Here is a 20,314-nt window from a genome sequence, read left to right as displayed (position 1 = left end):
TACCCCTGTGGAATCTTGTACAATTATGTACCCTGAAACAGGCGGGTTTTGATCTCCCATCCAGATTGGCATGACAAAAGTACAAGAGTGGAAAGTGATTCCTCCCTTCTGTTTTTCCATTATAACTGCCTAGAAAGAAGAGAGTTAGAATGAAAAATGACAGAACAGGGGTTGAGAGGAAAAGGATTTCAAATACTTTCTAGCCATAATGAAAGGAAGGTGCTGTTTCTGGGCAGCCTTGCTGAGCTGTTAGACAAACAAGGATGAGCATCAGTAGCAGAAGAGTAGACCTGAGCATTACCTGTGATGGTTGTTAAGTGTGCTTTTGTTATCTACATGTTAAGACTGCTGCCTGTAGAGAGTATCAAGGGAAAGCACTTAAAAATTCATACTCTGTAAAAGAGAGGAAGACTAGAATGTGCTGAAAGGTGTGCCAAAATTACAGGGTTGCAGATCCCCACAGTTTTCTTCCTGATGTTATCTAGTGACCAAGTTCCAGGATTTAAGGGAGTTTTCAGGGAGCTGGTGATAACATCACATACTGCTGAGCTCCAGAAGGATGAAACCTTGTGTGTTGTGTCTGAACGTGGTCATTACTGCTGCCCACATGCAGCTGTAACAGTGTAGCTATAGATGTCATTGTCATGTCAGATGTCCCTGCAGAGTTCCTGTTTCGTATGTAAAGGGTGAGTGTCAGGAGGACAGCCAGGCTTTTTTCAGTGATGACCAGTGACAGGACAAAGGGCAATGGATGCAAACTGGAGCATAGGAGGTTCCACGTAAACATCAGAAAAAACTTCTTTCCTGTGAGAGTGACAGACACTGGAACAGGCTGCCCAGAGAGGCTGTGGAGTCTCCTTCTCTGGAGACATTCAAAACCCACCTGGACACGTTCCTGTGTGATGTACTCTAGGTGACCCTGCTCTGGCAGGGGGCTTGGACTGGATGATCTTTTGAGGTCCCGTCCAACCCCCTAGGATTCTATGATTCTGTGAAAAGCTGCTGATTTTGTCATTTGTGGGGTTTTATACTTGCTGATTTAAATGAAATGCATGTATGACAGAAAAAATCCTTTATTTGGCTGTTTTAACATTAATAACACTTTCTCATCTTCAGCCATCAAAAATACAGAGCTATTCTGAAGAAAGAAAAGCGAAAAAAAAAGCGACAGGCTCTTGCCAAACTAAGGGACTCAGGTAACTGAAGCATTTTGTATTGTCAGTGGAACTAGCAGTGCTTCTTTTTGTTTGTTTTTCAGAAGGCCATAATTTCATGTATCTTTGCTGACAATAACATTCAGTTATTCAGATGCACTGATTTGTGTTTTTTCTCAGAAGCTGCAGAAAAAGATGAATCAGTGTCTGAGGAGGAAGAGGAGGAACTGGAAGAAGAGGAGGAGGAAGAAGAAGAAGAAAAAAAGCTTGAGGCAGAAAGGTGAAAAATCTAGGAAATGACAAATATGCAGTATATAGATTTGTAATCCATTCCATTTTGATACTTTGAGCAGTTTCAATATATTCTGTAAAACAGAATCCTTTTTTTGTATTTCAGACTACACAGTTTTTCTCTAAAGCCTGAATGATTTCTAATGAATTTTCTCTTCTAAAGAAGATTGAATAAGCTGTAGTTACTGCTGAACTAAAAAATAAGAATTGTATGCATGACAATTGCATCAGTTGTGGGTAGTTATTAAATTTTGTCTAAGCGGTATCTCATTTCCTGGGTAGACAAAAACTACATGAACAGTGGTTGCTGAGAGAAGAAAAGGCCCAAGAAGAGTTCAAGCTTAAGAAAGAAAAAGAAGAGGCTGCAAGAAAACGCCAGGAAGAAGAAGAGGTGATGTATAAACTGAGGGTTGCACTTGTGTCTGGCAATGAAGTAGACTTAGTGTAATATCTTTTATTGTTCTATAGTGGACTCAGCTTTCTTGATGTTGGTATTTTAGAAAACATAAGCTCTTCCTTATTCCATTCTAGAAGAGCAAAATTAGAAAAAAAAACAAACAACAAACTTTAAAAGGGATTTTTGTCCAGAGATTTAGTTGCTTGTGACTGGATGTAAACTTAATGGTTAAGGAGTTGTAATACAACATGATAGTTTTGAGTTTGACTGATCATAAAGCATTTGTATCCTTAAATAATTTTTTAAAATATTTTTTTTAACATAAAGAGGAAGATCAAAGAAGAATGGGAAGAGCAGCAAAGAAAAGAAAGAGAAGTGGCACAGCAGAAGCAACAGGAGAAGAAAGAGAGAGAGGTGATTCCTGGCAGTGGGAGGATAAACATGTTATATATCCTCTTACATCATCAGATGCAATCGTGTGTGGATGTTGAAGAGGGATTTTATTCTATTTAGCCAATTATAAATGTGTTAGTTACTTTTTCTCAGCATTCTGTCTAAATTCTGAAACTATGCTTCCCATTTAAGGAGTATCTAGTGAATCCATATACCTAGAAGGGTAACTAACTTGAACACATCTGATTGTTCATAGTGTGTAATTTTTCACATCAGTTAAATATGAAGGCACACTCTGAATGCAGGTTCTGATATGTGCACTTTTTGCATCATGCATTAAATATAATCCTTAGTTAATGTCCCAGTTGAACACAGTCGATGTTGAAGAAAATTCTTAGTGAAGTTATGGAATTTGGAATTACTTCGCTGCTGTTCCTTAACATGGCTCTTAATCAAAAAAATACATTACAGCTCTTCTTTACCTGACTCATCCAACAAGACGTATCTTTTTTTCAGAGCTCCTTAGGTGGAGAAACAATATATACTGACAATATTTGTAATTGATAACATTTCTGTTACCAATACATTCTGAAGTTTTAGAGGTTAAGTGACCTGTATGAAAAGTGTCCTGTACAGAAATCCAACATGAGGACTGGCCTGTCACCACTACAGGGTGATTGCAATCCAGTTTTCTAGAATCCAGTCATTTCCACTTCTCCAGAGTCACAAAAGATTTCAGTCATTTCACCAGGAGGTCTCTTGCTACTGTGTCTGGTAGCCACAGCAGGAGAAGAGACATGAGCCAACAGTGTTGTCTTCTGCCTTTAATGGTTGCTTCGCTAATTGTGTGACACTTGCATGAGGAATGAAAAAGAACAGCAGTTGTACTTCCTGTCTTACTTCCTCATAAGTGTCCATTTCTCTCTTTGTAGAGTGAGGAGAGAAAATGGTGGTTATGTCCTCTGTTGAGGGTTGAGATGTAGCTCCAATAGAGCTGAACTATGGTAACAGTGGGTTTTAGTTCCTTCTTGTGTATGGGTTTTCCCAAGCCCTTAGTGGGCTAATTTGGTTCCTTGAACCAGATGAGAGCCGCTTTCTTTGTTGTTGGTTGTTGGTTTGTGGGTTTTGTTTTGGTTTTTGTTTTTTCTAGGTTACTATTCTACTGTTTTCGTGAGCTGAAGAGGCTCTTAGAGGGCACTGATAGGCACTCAGAGGGAAACTGAGTAGCCAACTGGGAGTGTAGCCACTCATTTCAGCAGCAGAAAGTTTTTCAATTGATTTGGCCTGTCTTTTGAAACAACAGTTTATGCAAATTCCAACTTACTGATTTTAAAAAAGTATATTTTTCCCCTCTGAGATAAGAAAATAGATTTTTTGGCTTGCTGTTTTTTTGGTTTGGTTTGGTTTGGGTTTTGTTTTGTTTTTCAGTTATTTATTTGGAGTTTAAGTGGGGCGATAATATCTGACAGATGATTAGTACCAGATGCTGTCTGAGTCCTCATCTTTGGTTACATTTTTAAATTTTTATTTGCTGTTCCTCTTTTTTATTTTAATTCATTCTCTTCCATATTAGAACAATGCTATCATATTTTTTTCTATTGGTTATGTTTAAATGTCTTTTTTTTTTTTTTTCTTGGAACTTCCTAGAATAATTTGTTAGAACTAATTTCCATCCAGGTTTGGAGAGTGTCTTTATTGTTCTACTCAATCCCCTTAGAAGAAGGAAGGGAAAGAATATCCTCATTGTTTTCCTATATTTGGAAGGGTAGACACAGTGAACTTAAGATATTAAAGTTTGTTAACATTTTTGTATGTTTTGCTTCAACAGAGGCTTACTAAGCAATGTGTGTTACATAGGATGTTCTAAGTTAAAAAGCTTAGTACAACTAAATTATTATTAATTTGACTTTGATCAGACTGAATACTCGAGCAGGAGGTACATTTAAGTGTTCAACAGCTCAATGATAGTTTTTAAAAAAGAAGAAAATTAAACTTTAAAAGTTGTCTATCATTTAGGTTAAGAAAATCACCTACAGGAGGGTCTTGACTGATGTATCCTTTAACAGCTTTGTGCTGTGTGAATTGCTACAGAGCAAAAGTAAAACCTTTGTTTTTTTTTAAAGTAAACCTCATCAAACTTTTATTATGCATAATCACTGAGTATTGTAAATTAGGTTCTTAACTAAAGAAACCAGATGTTTTGTGTGTCCTCAGGGTTTTCACTAGTCCTGTGTTTGCACTATTTATAGGCAGCTGTGCAGAGGATGCTGGATCAAGCTGAAAGCCAGGTATGCTTACAGACTTTTTGAAAAAGAACTGAAATGTAATTTAATTGCCATCCAGCATTTGCCTTCTGGCTTATTGTCCATCTGCTCTCAAGAACTTAATGGCCTGAATAAATTTAATATATAGTGGCTGTAGTGGCTTGCATGAGCTGTAAACAATTATTTGCTGGGTGGAACATAATAAAGCATATTACTGGCACGCTGGTGGCAGTGCAGTTGTGCATGTGTATTCCTGTTCAGGAGATCAGAGTTAAAATGAATCTGGAAATACTGCTGGGTGCTGTTAAAAACCACTATGCACAATGATTTATTTGAGAATTAGAATTCTAAATAAATCTGTCAGTCCTTCTGGGTGGCAAGACAAACTTGTCTTTTTAAGCAAATGGCAGACTCTAAATAAGAGGAGTCTGCAGCAGAGGAGGGCACAAATCCTTAAGAAAAGGGAAAAAAAAAAAAAAAAAAGGTGGCAGAGGGAGAAGCTGACTGCTCTGGTGCTTGGAAGAGCATGGATCTCAAGCTGGCACTATGTAGTGAAGAAAACTGCAGTCATTTGAATCTTAAGGAGGATTAATTCAGTCTTTCCTATTGCCATAAAGAATAAATTGACTTTTTATCTCTGTCATATGGTTAAACTTGTGAAAATTCTTGCTCTGCTGGATGAATCTGAAAAATAAGTTTTAACCTAATCCATTATATGTTGATTGCCATAACTACATTGGCATTACTTTCAGTTCCAAATTGCTTTGAGAGTTTTTTTAGGTAGGAGATCTCATGCTTTTATTTCATCATGTAGGTAAAAAAGTGCTCTGAACTACTACCTGCCGAGATTTTAAAATGTAGTAGTAGCCATTTCTGCAAGGGAATAGTTAGAAATATGGTGTGTTAAGAGACTTCATTATAATATCAGTTCAGGGTTCAGTTACTTACTGTGGACACTGTTGAAATGACAGTGCTGTTTTGTTGAAAGAAAATTGAGGCTGAGAGTCATGAACACAGCTTGTAGCAGAATCAAATGCTGCTTGTAAATAAACAGTTTTCAGTTGATTTCAAATGAGAACTTAGGCCAGTCAGCTTTACAGACCTTTTGGCTAATAAAATGAAAACTCCCTTTTTAAAATGCGTTTTGTTTGTAGTCAGTCAACCCTTGCAACATGGTAATTCCATTTTTAATTATATAAATCTTAATGGCCTGAGATGAGCAATATGGCGGCTTTTCATTCCAGTGCTAGCTATGAATTTAAATATTTATTTTTTTCCTGGCCTTTGGCAGGTTACTTTCTTTTTAGCCTTTTCTAGCTGAATAAAAAAGCAGTAGTCATAACCTTTCTGAGATCTGGGCTGTTGTAAAGACAAACAAGTCAACAGTTGTAGCATTCATCTTCCAGGTCTATAAAGTGCTGCTCAGTGGGTCCTGGAGTGAAGCAGGAAACGGGCATACTTGAATGGAAAAAATCTGTCCCAATATTTGTAATTCTTGTTGATTATAAATGAAATAATTGTTTGAGAAGCATATATTATTGCAGCTCTTTTGGTTACAGAATCTTAAGAAGCTTTTCCCTTAGCAAAAGAAAGCATCCAGATTCACAGGTTTTTGTTGTTAAAAAGAAACCATGACTTGTTCTTAAAACTGAACAGTTGTCAAGAAAAGAGATTTCTATCAACAGAAACCTTAGGCACTGGGCAGCATTATAAAACAACGCTTAAAAGGTTCAGATTGTCTTTTAGTAACACAGCTCATAATTGCGTGTGGATTGAATTGGCAGTTTTATTTTGATACTATATCGCTCTGTTGTTTTCTGACTTCTGTGTATTTTAATGTTTTTTTCACAGCTGGAGAATGGTGTGACCTGGCATAACCCAGAGCCCCCAGAGAATATAGGAACAGAGAAGGACAGAGCAAATTGCCCATTCTATATAAAAACAGGCTCCTGCCGATTTGGAGACAGGTAATCAACTGAGTATTTGCAAGCATAGAAGTTTTTTTGAGAGTTGAAAGGGAAGCAGCTTCATTAGGTCATATGCAAACTGAAGAAAAAAATTACTATATAAATTACTTTACTGTATCTGGATGTGGTTCTGTTTTTCATGACAGAACTGGACATGAAAAGCAAAAGCATTGCCTGGCTGGAATGAAACTATTTATTTTTATGGTATATTATTGATGATGCGTTCTGGTAACATTGGTCAAACTGACTTTTCCTTAGCTCTGACACATGCACAGATCTATTCAGACAGAATATATTTGATTTCTGTTCTTAATGCAAGCCTGATACGTCAGATGTTATTTTATTTTGTCTAATTTCATATGCCACACTTTCTAAAAAAGTAAAATCAAATCTCAAATGGACTAAAGCAAATTAAGGTGCATCTGCACAGTTGGGAAAGCTGTAGGTTAGTTTCCAAAATTCTCCTGCTTGTATGCTCTTTAAATGTGTGATACATTCATTCTTGGCTCTTGCATACTGTTATGGGTGCCCTGCCTTGGAAGGGACATTAGTAAAAGGCAAGAAGATAGAAAGACAAGATGATGATCAGGGATGCAGAGCACCTTCCTTAGGAGTGTCTAACTAGTCTAGACTCTGCTTTCTAAGAGATGATGGACGAGGGCTGTTGTAGGTGAACATTAAACTCATAAATACTATGGAAAGGATTATTTGCTTTTATTATGAAACAGTTTAATTACATGTTCCTAGAGTTTACTAGCTTTAAGAAAAAAAAAAAAATGAACAAACACAGTACATTCTAGTATGAAACAAATTTTGAAACTTGTTACTAGGGGACATAGAGAAAGCCATAGGTATAAATGGGTTCACGGAGTAGAAGGTTCATCAGTGACCATTAAAGATGATGACTGAAACACAGCATGTCCCTGAATTTTTGTGTGTTAAGGAGGAGCAATAACTCAGCAGGGAAAGACTCAGATACTCATTACATGAATCTTCAGCATAAACTAACAAGACTGTTTTATTAATTTGTATCACTGAAACATGTGTGGTCTAGCTATTGTAATTTTCTTTATCCTAGAAGTAATTTGTTTTAATGTGATGTATATTGTGTATAATTATATGATAATTCAGCTCTATGGAAGCGTCAAGTCCACATCTTTTTTTTTTTTTTCTATTCTGAAATAAGTATTAAATTCTTAAATAAACTTTTGGCCAGCTGTTTCACTGTAGGTAGCATTTTTGCTTTTCAAGTGTTTAGTTCTTGGTAAACCTTGCAGTATTTTTGTTTCAGTGGTATTAAATTAATCCTTAGACTAATTATGGATTGCATAAAAATCAGTTTTGCTTTGAACTATGAAAGGCCTTGGCAAATAAATGCTGAGAAACATCATATTCTCCCTTCTTCTCTCATCTATGGTTGTTGATCTCAGCTATCTCTCCTTCATCTTCTATCCCCCTTTTCACATACTGGTTTCCTTCATATTCTGGTCATTTTAATCCCTGCGATTGACCATAAGTTGAAGGACTGAGATGAAGCTAGGATAAGGACTGGAAGCAGGGTTAGAAGCTGAAATGGAGCACAGTGGTGAAAAATTTACAGCCTATATTATCAATAAAATAATTGTTGAATCTTGTTAACGCTGACTATGTCTTGAAGAAACTTAAAACTGGCTAAGTTCACTGTCATGATATTTTGGAGCAATTCTCGATTTTGTGTCATTAATTTTCCTTCGGGTTCCTTTTGTTCCATCATGTGCTATATTAGTTTTGTATACAGACAATATTCGTTGAGTTCTATCATTCAAACAGAACAGTAAAAGGAGACAGCTTGTAAAATGTAGAAAATGAAGAAAAGAAAATCAAGTTAATTGTGTCTGGTTTTCATTTTGGAGTGTTGTTTTATGTTGTTTGTTTTTTGAAGTCAAATGTGTCAACCAGAAAGTCAATTTCTGACTGACTGGATGCAGAAAGAAACTTCCAGTCTGAAGTCTCAGTTGTAATTGCCCATTTTGAGCCCTGATGTCCCTCAAATTTGTCTGTGCTTTGCCAATGTTAGATGAAGAGAGTAGACTAGTCTGACTGTTTTTATGATCATGTAATGAGAAGGAGAAGTATGTTGGAGAGTGCATGACCCAGTTGCTCAGGGAAGTGTTTGAAATGGAGATCATAAAGCACAGTGAAATAAACATGGAGGCTGACATCTGTTCTTACTGAATCTAGAGGTCTGTGAGGGGGAACTGTATTTCAGCATTTGAGGGAGGTAGCCTGAATATGATGGACAGTGAGGGAGATAAAATACTTCTATGGCTGCTAAGAAGACACAAATGAAGATAAGACTGACTTAAAAGAATATTTTATTTTTTTTCAGAAGTGGAAAAATACCAATCTTGTACTCATCCAACTTCAGGTCCAAATGTGCTCTCCTTCTCTCATTCCCTTGCCCCACCTCCCAAATTATGAGAATAACTTCAGTAGAAGTTCTTCAGTTTGCAAAAAGAAGAGCAGGACCTTGCTTTAAAGTGTCTTAAATGATTGTCAGTAGTCTTTCTTTAAAGCCTGTCAGAAGTGGGGAACACATTTAGCCCTGGAAGCCTAAAATACATGACTTGAGCTCTTATTACATTACTGGCATTTATAGCATTCACAGATGTGCTTTTTAAAGCAAGAATGTATTTATGAGTGGCAGAAAGCATTAAGATTACAATCACGCTCACTTCCAAAAGATTTGTTTTACTGATTGAAATATGTTGATCTACTACTAATGGAAGTTTCTTTTGTGATAATTGTTACTCAAAACGGCAAGCGTGTGAAGTTTCAACAAGTGCATCTTCTGCTGAAAGTGCTGATCTTTTCACTTTGCTTTTGTTGCTTCCAATGTCCAGATGTTCCCGCAAGCATAACTACCCAACGTCGAGCAAGACGCTCCTGGTGCGTGGGATGTTCATCACCTTCGGCATGGAGCAGTGCCGGAGGGATGACTACGACACAGACGCCAGTCTGGAGTACAGTGATGAAGAGACCTATCAGCAGTTCCTGGAGTTCTACGAGGATGTGCTCCCTGAATTTCAGAACGTGGGGAAGGTTGTTCAATTCAAGGTATGCATCTGAGCATAATAGCTTTTAAAATATATAGCATATACCACGGAAGTTGTGTTTTACTGGCCTTAACAGGAATTCTGTTCAGCATGCCCTAGCTAAATCCTGGAGAACTATACAGTGTCCTTACAGCAAAGTGTGCATCTCTCCTGTCACCTGTAAACTTGTCACTGCTGTTACAGAGAATTGTCTTATTCTGGGTGAGTCTTTTCTCCCCCTCCCTCAAATTGTTATAGAAGCACATGCTTTTTCTATATTGCAAGTTATTCACACTGCTCAATAGTCCACTTACTTTGCAGTCCCTTCTTTACTTGGCCTGTGAGAAGCCTCAGAGGGTCCACTAAGACTGTTAGGCAATATAAATATATCTGGACTATTGTATTTGAAATGGGGGTGGGTATAAAATGGATTTGGACTATATACCCAAACAATGTCATTTTAGGACTGGTTGGATAAAATAAAATCAAATTCAAATGAATTGAAAAAGTAGTAAATATTTCAGTAGGAGGAATTGTAAAAAGGTAAGTTATATAAATGTTGAGATTTTTCATCCATCCTTAGTTTCTCTGTGTGGTTGCTGAATGCTCTTTCCTGACTTTTTCCCATTTATGTAATTATTTCTTATGGGGCATAAAAGAGAGACCTGTTAATAGAGACCTCAGAGACGAATGGTGTGTATTAACAGTCCCACATTGCCCCAAAATATCCAGCGTGGATGGTGAAATCTTGTAGTAGAACCTAACTGCAGCATCCCTTTTTGCTTGCTATTCCTGAGTGTTTTCCTACAGTCACCAGGAGGCACGTAGTACCTTTTCTTCTTTTGTTTCCATCTACTGACAGCTGCCTCAGAACTGAGATTGTATTAGCATATCAACCAAGAGGAAAGTACAAAAAGTAAATTTTCATTAGTTGTATAATGAGCTTTATAGGTAGGAAAGCTCCACTTGTTTGGAGGAGTAATCCCCTCCATATTTGGATTCATGGGATACTGTCAAGCTGTGCTCCATCCTAGAAGATGGGATGTAGATTCCCAATGGAGCATGGGTTGAAATGCTGCCTCACCATCAAACTCTCATTCTCAACTTTGTATCATAGTTGTTATATGCAACTGTACAAGTTGCAGATACTTTGATCCCTATGACTAATAATGGGTTTAGAGCTTTTTAGTGTGGCAGTTCTCAGCTTCTGAAGGAGTTGCGCAACTGTAATATTCTCACGGGCATTTTCCTTATATTTAATATGAGATGCTCAGAAACTATGTGTTGGCTGCAGGGATCTTAACCGTGACTGAGCTGAGTCTCCACCATGGTTTAGAATCAGATTATACCCACTCCTCTTCCAGCCAACTTGCCTTTTCAGTGTAGCTCAAGATTTTACTCGTGCTCATCTTTCTGGGATGCTACTCCAGGCAGATCCCCACATAACACACTTCTTTTCCCACCCAAAAATGCCCATGGCAAAATAATTCTCTGCGGTTCTTGTGTTGACATTGTTTATCTGAAATAGTTTGACTGCTTATTCTGTAATACTTCATTATACAACTGCTGCTTGCTGTGTCTGAAGCTCTTGCCTAATCCAGTGCACAGAGAGGTATTCTCTGAAGGTCAGCCAGGGTTCAGTGATGAAAGGAGCCACTTGCCTCATTTGGTGTGGGTATCGAAAGAGCCCTGAGGGCAAGAGGCACAGTTCTGCTCTGGAGAACTGGTTTTAGCCTGCTTGGGCCTGCCCATCTCAGAATTTTTTGTATCTAGTGACAGGCTTCTTAGGAAGTTAAACTGCATATGTTTCAGAGCTTTAGAGATTATTTGAATTCTAAATCATTATGAAAAAAACATTTTTCAGAGCATACAGTGAAAGCTAGTGACTTTAGCTTTTCTACCACATCTCATGGGGATGCTGGGCAGGTAAATTGCTCTAAAGATTCTCTTACTGTAATGAATCCCACATTTCCACATGAGGACACTGCTAACTGTTTTCAGAGCAGGATTTGGCTGTTGCACTGTAGGATTGGCCCAGAGAAGTGGAAGACAATTAAGCACAGGCTGTCTTGTGGACTAAGTGAAGGAGAGGTCCCAGAGTTAATCAAAGCATTATGTTGGGAACAGTCAAACATAAGCCAAAAGGGTTTTTGAATATATTATTTAGCTAAAATGAAGTGTTCAAAAGAAAACAAAATATAAGCTCATATTGATGAGCTGTCATAAATGAGAACAGCTGCCATCTCAGCATGCAAGACCTGCTGTATAGCATAAACCTTCTGTTGCACTAACTTAGTGTTATCCTCCCCTTAGGTCAGTTGCAACTATGAGCCTCACCTGCGAGGAAACGTCTACGTCCAGTATCAGTCGTAAGTACCTGCCGTCTTACTAAGTTTTAGAACTGAACTCCAAAGTCCTGTCATGAACACTGTTTTTATAATCCAAGTGATTCACTCTTGTACTGTAATGGGAACCTAAAATTGGTAAGTAGTATCTTAAATGAGGGTATGAGGATAATGCTGTGTGTCCTCCTTACTTTTTAAAGGGAAAAGGACTGTCAGGCAGCTCTTGCTTTATTCAGCGGACGATGGTACGCAGGCCGACAGCTTCATTGTGAATTTTGTCCTGTGACAAGGTGGAAAACTGCAATATGTGGTGAGTCACACAGACACTTGGAAAAGAGAATGTGTGTTATTGAAAGTACTGGTGGAAGTCAAAAAGAGAGAATTAGCCTGTAGCTTTCAGATCTGCCTAATGTTGTAGTTAATTTCTGTTCAGAAGACAAATATGCTAACTTGCATAAGATCTAGGAAGGAAAGGGAATATTGGTACTATGTCATGTAAGTGTCTGAATTGTTCCAGTGGATTTACCTTGCACTGGAAAAGAAAATACGGATTCTAGCTGTGGAAAGAATAATCTTAAGGTGAAACTACAGGAAGTACTAATTCATCTCTGTGAAAAGCAACAGCAGTTTCTGAACCATCAACAGTTCTTAGCAGTAACTATCACATTTGACTTATTTATACATATATACTCAGTCTAAGATAGTAAAATCACTTTGTTTAAGCTAAAACCTTCATAGTTATTAAAAAGTTAATTCCAAAAAAAGTACATACTGAAAATCAATCTTGCGTGAATTAAATCAATAGGTGGTCAGATGCATGTCGTTCTCTTTGAAGAAGCAAAATTCAGTTTAATAAGTTTCTTTCCAGTAGGTACATAATGAAGAAAGAGGTTTAACAGGTCCGGATCATAAAAAAGCAAACCCTAATCTGTTGCAGGCTTATTTGAAAGGCAGAAGTGTCCAAGAGGGAAACACTGCAACTTTCTTCATGTATTCAAAAATCCAAACAATGATTTTTGGGAGTCCAATAGAGACATACGTAATTCTCCCGAACGGACTAGTCAGTTGTCTAAAAACTCTGAAAGGAGAAACAGAACGAGCCATCGTGATGACTATTACAGCCGGTCGAGGAGAAGGGGCAGCCCGAGCCCAGAGAACTCGTACCGGAGAAATGGAGAATCGGAGAGGAAAAAGAATCGCCGCAAAAACAAGAGAAGGCGCCGGTCTGGCAGGTCAAGAAGTCGGGAAAGGAGGAGGTCCCGCAGCAGGGGGAGGAAGAGGAGAGGCCGCAGTCGCAGCAGAAGTCATAGTCGAACGCGCAGTAGGAGCAGAAGCCGGAGCTTCTCTCGATCCAGGAGCAGGGGTAAAAAGAGATCGAGCAGCAGGGGAAAAAATAGCGAAACTCCCAAAACAAAGTGAGAATTCTATTTGGAAGTTGCTAATTGATGAAACATAGAGCTGACAAGTCTTTCCAATAGGGCATCAGATATATTTGAGTTTCAAATAAAGTTCTTGCACATTAAAATGTTTCCTCCTGATAAAGGAACCTAGTTTATTGTGTGCTAAACTTCAGAACATGAAAAGTTTAAGTCCTATATAAGGTGTGAATGTCAAGTACTCTAGCTACTCTGTCCCCCTGGACTGCTGCAACACCTGGATGCATACCAAGTACGAATAGAAAGAGAAGTAAAGCTTATTTGATATATGCTTATTTCTGTGTTATGTGTGTGTTAAGTGTTTGCTGTCCCTTTAAGGAGTTAGTACAGAACAGCCAGTGTGCTGTAAATTCACACCCCAGCATACTGCAAATTGAAGTCTGTGTCGAAGACTGCCAGTTATATTTTCTGTCTGTTTATGGGAAATCTCTTTCTAGACAAAGTAAACATAATCGTGTTCTGAGTTGGGGAATAGGGATCTAAGACATCACTGTTTGATTGTACAATACGTGCCCAGTAGGAGCTTTGTGGTCATAAGTGCTGGATTTTTCTCTCCCTGACTGAGCTGCTGAGCTAATTGCCTGTAGGGATTGCAGTAGACTAAAAGCGAGTAGGAAATTCACAAAAAAAACAATCCATTTATTCAGTACCTTAATCCTTAAGTAAGAGTGGAGACCATGCACTTGTAATCCTCAACTGAGGATAAAAATACTTTGCATACCTTTTGGTTGCATACCATTTGTAGTTGAAAACAACCTGCCTAACCTGTGATGAGTGGTGGAAAAGTGTACATCTGGTATCTGAAGATGCATGTATTAGTTGCGAAGGTTCAAGATGGTTCAGAGTGGCTAAAGAAACTGAAGATTTTACCCCTGAAACAATCCTGCAGGTTTTTTTGGAGAGGAGGACTTGACTTAAACCTTTCTAGGCTTTGTTTTCCAGTTTAAGGCACTCTACTGCCTAGCTTCCCTGTGGTCAAGGAGGAGAGCAGGGAACAAAATCGCAGTTTCGGGACAAAACCTTTTTGAAATGACAGTTATATTAGCCAAGTACCTGCAATTAGATAAATCCTTACAAATAGTTATTCTCTTTTAAATGAAAGATCTGTGCTGTTAGACAGATGTACTTGACACTGCTTCATGTCAGGTATTTAACTTGGGCACTTAGGTGTCTGCAGTTGCCAGGAGAGCAGTTTGTGGTACAGAGGGTGCAAGTGCCCTGAATGGTCTGTAGAGATTCCTCTCCAAAGAACTTTGGCTCCTGCCTTCAGAGTACAGTTCAGACCACCTCAGTTAGCAGCCTAAGTAGACATAAAGTGTTCCCAGGTAGATCCTCATTACAACTCCAACAGTGTAACATGAAGTCCCATAGAAAATCTGGATATCCAAACTTTATGATAGCATTCCTCACAGCGAGAATGTTTTTCCACCCAGGATAGTTAAGAGTGAATGAATGAACATTGTTTCTGGATATAATATATATATTTTTGCTTTTCTAAATGCATACTGCACCTAGCTAGCATGCTGATTATACATTTTCCTTCTTTCATGTGTAACTGTTGTCCAATATGGAGTAATACAACAAAAGTGCTATATATTGATGTTCAGTTCAAACACAACTTTCATTATATATTGTCATAACTGTAGGCAGAATTGTAGCTTAGTTAATTTGGTTAAATGTTTTGGTTATTAACAGATGTAAGAATTGTAATTTAATAGCATAACTTTTGAATAATAGCTCTGTTGGAAAGGCATATCTCCAAGGATAGACAGCACTAAGTTTTAAATTATATTTGAGAAATTTGTGACCACCAGTTTTTCATAATGTATCTTTTTCCAGCTAGACCTTACAGATAGATTTTTTTCCCCCAAGGTTTCTATTTTTTCATCAATGCTCACTTGTCTAGTTGGGTCACTTGTGCAGAACATGGCAAACTGGTTCAGTTCCCTGGAGCAGAATTGAACTGGCATGTCCTACTCGCCAAGGGGCACCACCAACAGGCCAGTGACACCTCCTGTTCCCTGGTGCTGCCTTGTATCCCCCTGTCATGCTGCTGAGCTTGGCCCCTGGTTAAGGCTCTCAGGTGGAAGAGCTGACTTAGGCCATCTGTAGTTCCTTGTACATCCTGTGTCCTGCAGCAGGCTTTGGCTGAGCCTTATCTGGGTGAAATCCATTAACAAGCTCAAACAGAAGTGGTGGAATGGGTGGTGGGAACCTGTGACCAGTCAGGTGAAATAAGCAGAGCAAGCCTCTGTAGGATTAGAAACCAAGTGCCAACTGAGACCCATGTGAGAATTCCACAAGTAATTAGGCTCCTTGTCCCCACGGTTTTGTAATGGGATCTGGGAGGCTGAGCTGCTGTATTTTTTTAAATAAAAGTACTTATATCCTTACAAATAGTTATTCTCTTTTAAATGAAAGATCTGTGCTGTTAGACAGATGTACTTGACACTGCTTCATGTCAGGTATTTAACTTGGGCACTTAGGTGTCTGCAGTTGCCAGGAGAGCAGTTTGTGGTACAGAGGGTGCAAGTGCCCTGAATGGTCTGTAGAGATTCCTCTCCAAAGAACTTTGGCTCCTGCCTTCAGAGTACAGTTCAGACCACCTCAGTTAGCAGCCTAAGTAGACATAAAGTGTTCCCAGGTAGATCCTCATTACAACTCCAACAGTGTAACATGAAGTCCCATAGAAAATCTGGATATCCAAACTTTATGATAGCATTCCTCACAGCGAGAATGTTTTTCCACCCAGGATAGTTAAGAGTGAATGAATGAACATTGTTTCTGGATATAATATATATATTTTTGCTTTTCTAAATGCATACTGCACCTAGCTAGCATGCTGATTATACATTTTCCTTCTTTCATGTGTAACTGTTGTCCAATATGGAGTAATACAACAAAAGTGCTATATATTGATGTTCAGTTCAAACACAACTTTCATTATATATTGTCATAACTGTAGGCAGAATTGTAGCTTAGTTAATTTGGTTAAATGTTTTGGTTATTAACAGATGTAAGAATTGTAATTTAATAGCATAACTTTTGAATAATAGCTCTGTTGGAAAGGCATATCTCCAAGGATAGACAGCACTAAGTTTTAAATTATATTTGAGAAATTTGTGACCACCAGTTTTTCATAATGTATCTTTTTCCAGCTAGACCTTACAGATAGATTTTTTTTCCCCCAAGGTTTCTATTTTTTCATCAATGCTCACTTGTCTAGTTGGGTCACTTGTGCAGAACATGGCAAACTGGTTCAGTTCCCTGGAGCAGAATTGAACTGGCATGTCCTACTCGCCAAGGGGCACCACCAACAGGCCAGTGACACCTCCTGTTCCCTGGTGCTGCCTTGTATCCCCCTGTCATGCTGCTGAGCTTGGCCCCTGGTTAAGGCTCTCAGGTGGAAGAGCTGACTTAGGCCATCTGTAGTTCCTTGTACATCCTGTGTCCTGCAGCAGGCTTTGGCTGAGCCTTATCTGGGTGAAATCCATTAACAAGCTCAAACAGAAGTGGTGGAATGGGTGGTGGGAACCTGTGACCAGTCAGGTGAAATAAGCAGAGCAAGCCTCTGTAGGATTAGAAACCAAGTGCCAACTGAGACCCATGTGAGAATTCCACAAGTAATTAGGCTCCTTGTCCCCACGGTTTTGTAATGGGATCTGGGAGGCTGAGCTGCTGTATTTTTTTAAATAAAAGTACTTATAATTAAAAAAAAAAAAAAAAAAAAGACTTGCTCAGAGATGCATGTACAAAATTAAATATACTTTATTTCTGCTACTGTAATGGCTGAAGCTTTCAGCTTTGTTCCTTGAGGTCTGGACCCAAACTAACTGGCTGTACCTGTGCAGTGTAGGACTGGCAGCTGTAATTTTAATTCACTTTCACATACAGCGTGTTTATTACACAGAAATTGAGTGCTGTAGATCCAACATGTAGTTTGCATTTGTTAGCATGAAACCTGGAATTCAACCAGTTTTCTAACTTCAGAGTTCATATATTTTTCCGTATTGTTTCTCGACTTCATAATCTTAAGTAGTGTTATATGCATGTGTTTCCTTTGTGTTTCCTTATTAGCCGAGTGAGCTATTTATTCTGAAGAGACAAAGAGACTAGGAGTTTTTAAGTGTTAAGCTCAATTATTTTTTTCAAAATGGGGAGAAGCCCTAGACAAACACAGAAAGGATTTAAATTTGCAAGGAATAGCTTGTTCACACTGTGCGATATTCTGCATATTCCACTTAAAAGGACCTTATAAAATAATACTGGCCAAGTTTTGGGGTGGGTTGTTTTGTTTTGTTTTTCATGACTGCTTAAAAGCAGTGGCTTCCAAAACTCTTTCAGTTGTGACTTCTGCAAGGATCAGTGAGGTGCTTTATAGTGATGGTTAAAGCAAGAGCTGCGAGATGCAGTTTAGGGCCTGCCAGGCAGCTTGTTCAGCAGTCAGAATGGAGAGTGAGTGCTGCTCCTACCCTTCTCCCACGGAAAGAGGAACACAGCCAAGCTGGGCAGAAGAGATTGTTTTTCGAAGGGCAATAAAGCCAGCATGTTAGGGACTCCTGCGAACACAGTAGCATTATTGCCCAACACCAAGAAACTGGGCTTGCCCCTGATGGCAACATGCCCTCGAGTTCTGGCTGGTGGTTGCTTCCATGTGTTTTTCTTTCTGCCTGTAGCTAAGCACTATCACAGGGGAGGTGAGAAGGGCCAGCATACCTCCCTGTGCTGAATGCAAGGCTTTCATTTGTTAGGGAGGGCGAACAAGTGCACACAAGAACACCTTCCCTCTCTAGGACGGGTGGTCTGAAAAGCATCCTAAGTAACTTCTCAGCTTTATGTCCCTTGATGATGGGATGTCTTTTTCAGATTCAGTTTTGCATTGCCCCATTCACACAGGATCTCAGAATGGTAGGAGTTGGAAAGAACCTTGAAAGATCATCCAGTCCAACCCCCCTGCCAGAGAAGGATCACCTAGAGTAGCTCAAAGGAATGTGTCCAGGCATATCTCCAGAGGAGACTCCACAACCTCTATGGGTAACCTGTTCCAGTGCTCTGTCAGGAATTGCCCTAAAGTTTACCAATGACATTCCTGTGCACTAAGATACTTTCTTTTTAAAAAAAAAAAAAAAAAAATATGTAAGAGCCTCCTTAAAGATGCTGTTGCTTCCTTGAGGGTAGATTTAGAGTAGATACTAGGAAGAAATTCTTCACTATGAGGGTGGTGAGACACTAGCACAGGTTACCCAGAGAAGCTGTGGCTGCCCCCTTACTGCAAGTGTTCAAGGCCAGGTTGGATGAGGCCTGGAGCATCCTGGTCTAGTGGCAGATGTCCCTGCCCATGGAGGGAGAGTTGGAACTAGATGGTCCTTAAGGTCCCTTCCAGTCCACACCATTCTGTGAGTCTGTGATTTCTGTCCTGCATCAGCACTTCTTACAAAACATGAAAGTCTTATGTTGGTTAACAACTTCAAAGCTTAGTTTACTTTCTTACACGATCTGAGAACAGCTGACATTGCTTTCATTTTAAGTTTGTTGTACTTTAAATAAACCTCTATTATTCCACATATCCTTCTATTCAGCAATGATCTATCAGCTGAATTTTTAAGAAAATAAGTAATATTGGTAAGTTACTTTTCAGTAAACTCTCAGAGCATGATTAGAAAGCCATACAAACATGGCATGGGGTAAGTCAAGAAAGGCAGCCACAGGGTAACCATCCTGGCGTGAACTCAAAAGGAACAGCAGAATTTTAGGAAAGCCTCTTCAAGTTAAAGACTAAGATTCAATAATGAAGTTGAAGACACTCAAGCCAACAATCACTCGCCTCAACAATCCAGCAATTCTAACATGCTTTAGCTCCCTCCTACCTCTTCCCACTAAGAGCAAATTAATCTGAGACATTTTTGGTTGAGACTAAGATTGTGAACAGTGCACTGACTTATTCATGTCCATGTAAGGAACAGCATCTTAAGTCTGTATTACCCTGAACCCTGTCTCAATCAACATGTGGTTTATTTTTCACATGAAGTGGCAGTACCGCATTAATTTAAGATCCACTTTAATAAATTCAGTGTTTAATGTGGTAAGCCTTCCAAAAACTTGCTAATTTATTGCTTTCTGTACAATTTAAATTGATGTAAATAACTAATCCTGGACACAGCATAATCGCACATTTTTTAATAAAGTGCTCAAGAACCGGTTAAGCACTGTAATAAAAATTCCCTTTTTTTTAAGCTAGCACTGAGTAGCCTCTTCTTTCCTCTGCAAAAAAACCAAACACAACACAACTGCATATAAACACACAGCAATGGTGTAAAAATGGACATTTATTACAACTAAACCAATGTGACAGACAGAGATCAAACAGTTTATTTGTCACAATCACAACAAAGCTTATTCCAGCCAAGCACATACAAGTGACAATGTAAACTTTAAAAACATGTTTAATACATACAAAAATTGCTTCGGGTTTGACTTAAGGTAATTTTACCACTTTGATCTCAGACACAGTATCAGTTTGCTACCACTTTAACCTCAACTCTCCCTGCACATTGTGGTCTAGGGACATGCACCCGGTGCTTTTGTGCGCCCTTGGTTAAAAACAAGTCTGTAGCAATCAGGTAAGTTTAAATCCCAGAAAGGGCATATATGAACAAATTCTTACACTGAGGTCACAGGCTCCACCCTGGTACTGCCACAGGAAAGTGCAGATCCACCCCTGCCTTGGCTGGCCTTTCTGCTGCCAAAAGCATATATACTGGGATCTGGATTAGGGGACTTGCAAGTGGCAATGCTGAGCCTGTGCTAGTGAGTTTAATCTAACCTGGGTGGCATCAAGCCCACCACCTGGCTCTCCAGATGGCTGTGTAAATGCCTATGCTAGCAGAGCATAACTGCTTCCAGTGACAACACCAAAGCTAAGCTTTGTGAAAACATGGCACTACTTCCTCAGCTGAACAAGCCAAAGCATTAACTCCCGAAGTGAAGCTAGTG

General features: G+C 39.0%; 1 protein-coding gene across 1 annotated transcript; it reads left to right on the top strand.

Annotated features, from left to right (window-relative positions):
- The first annotated feature begins 651 nt into the window (after window positions 1-651).
- Window positions 652-13,562, top strand: ZRSR2 (zinc finger (CCCH type), RNA-binding motif and serine/arginine rich 2). The gene is given in 11 exon segments (XM_009993838.1): window positions 652-686; window positions 1,117-1,196; window positions 1,335-1,434; window positions 1,728-1,950; window positions 2,170-2,256; window positions 4,485-4,523; window positions 6,351-6,466; window positions 9,349-9,562; window positions 11,854-11,909; window positions 12,086-12,195; window positions 12,823-13,562. Coding segments are annotated over 11 exon segments (1,542 nt in total). The 3' UTR covers window positions 13,305-13,562.
- The last annotated feature ends 6,752 nt before the right edge of the window (window positions 13,563-20,314 follow it).

Source organism: Chaetura pelagica, unplaced genomic scaffold (assembly GCF_000747805.2).
Source record: "Chaetura pelagica isolate M959 unplaced genomic scaffold, ChaPel_1.0 scaffold412, whole genome shotgun sequence".
Classification (NCBI taxonomy): domain Eukaryota; kingdom Metazoa; phylum Chordata; class Aves; order Apodiformes; family Apodidae; genus Chaetura; species Chaetura pelagica.
This window is presented reverse-complemented; position numbering and strand designations above follow the sequence as displayed.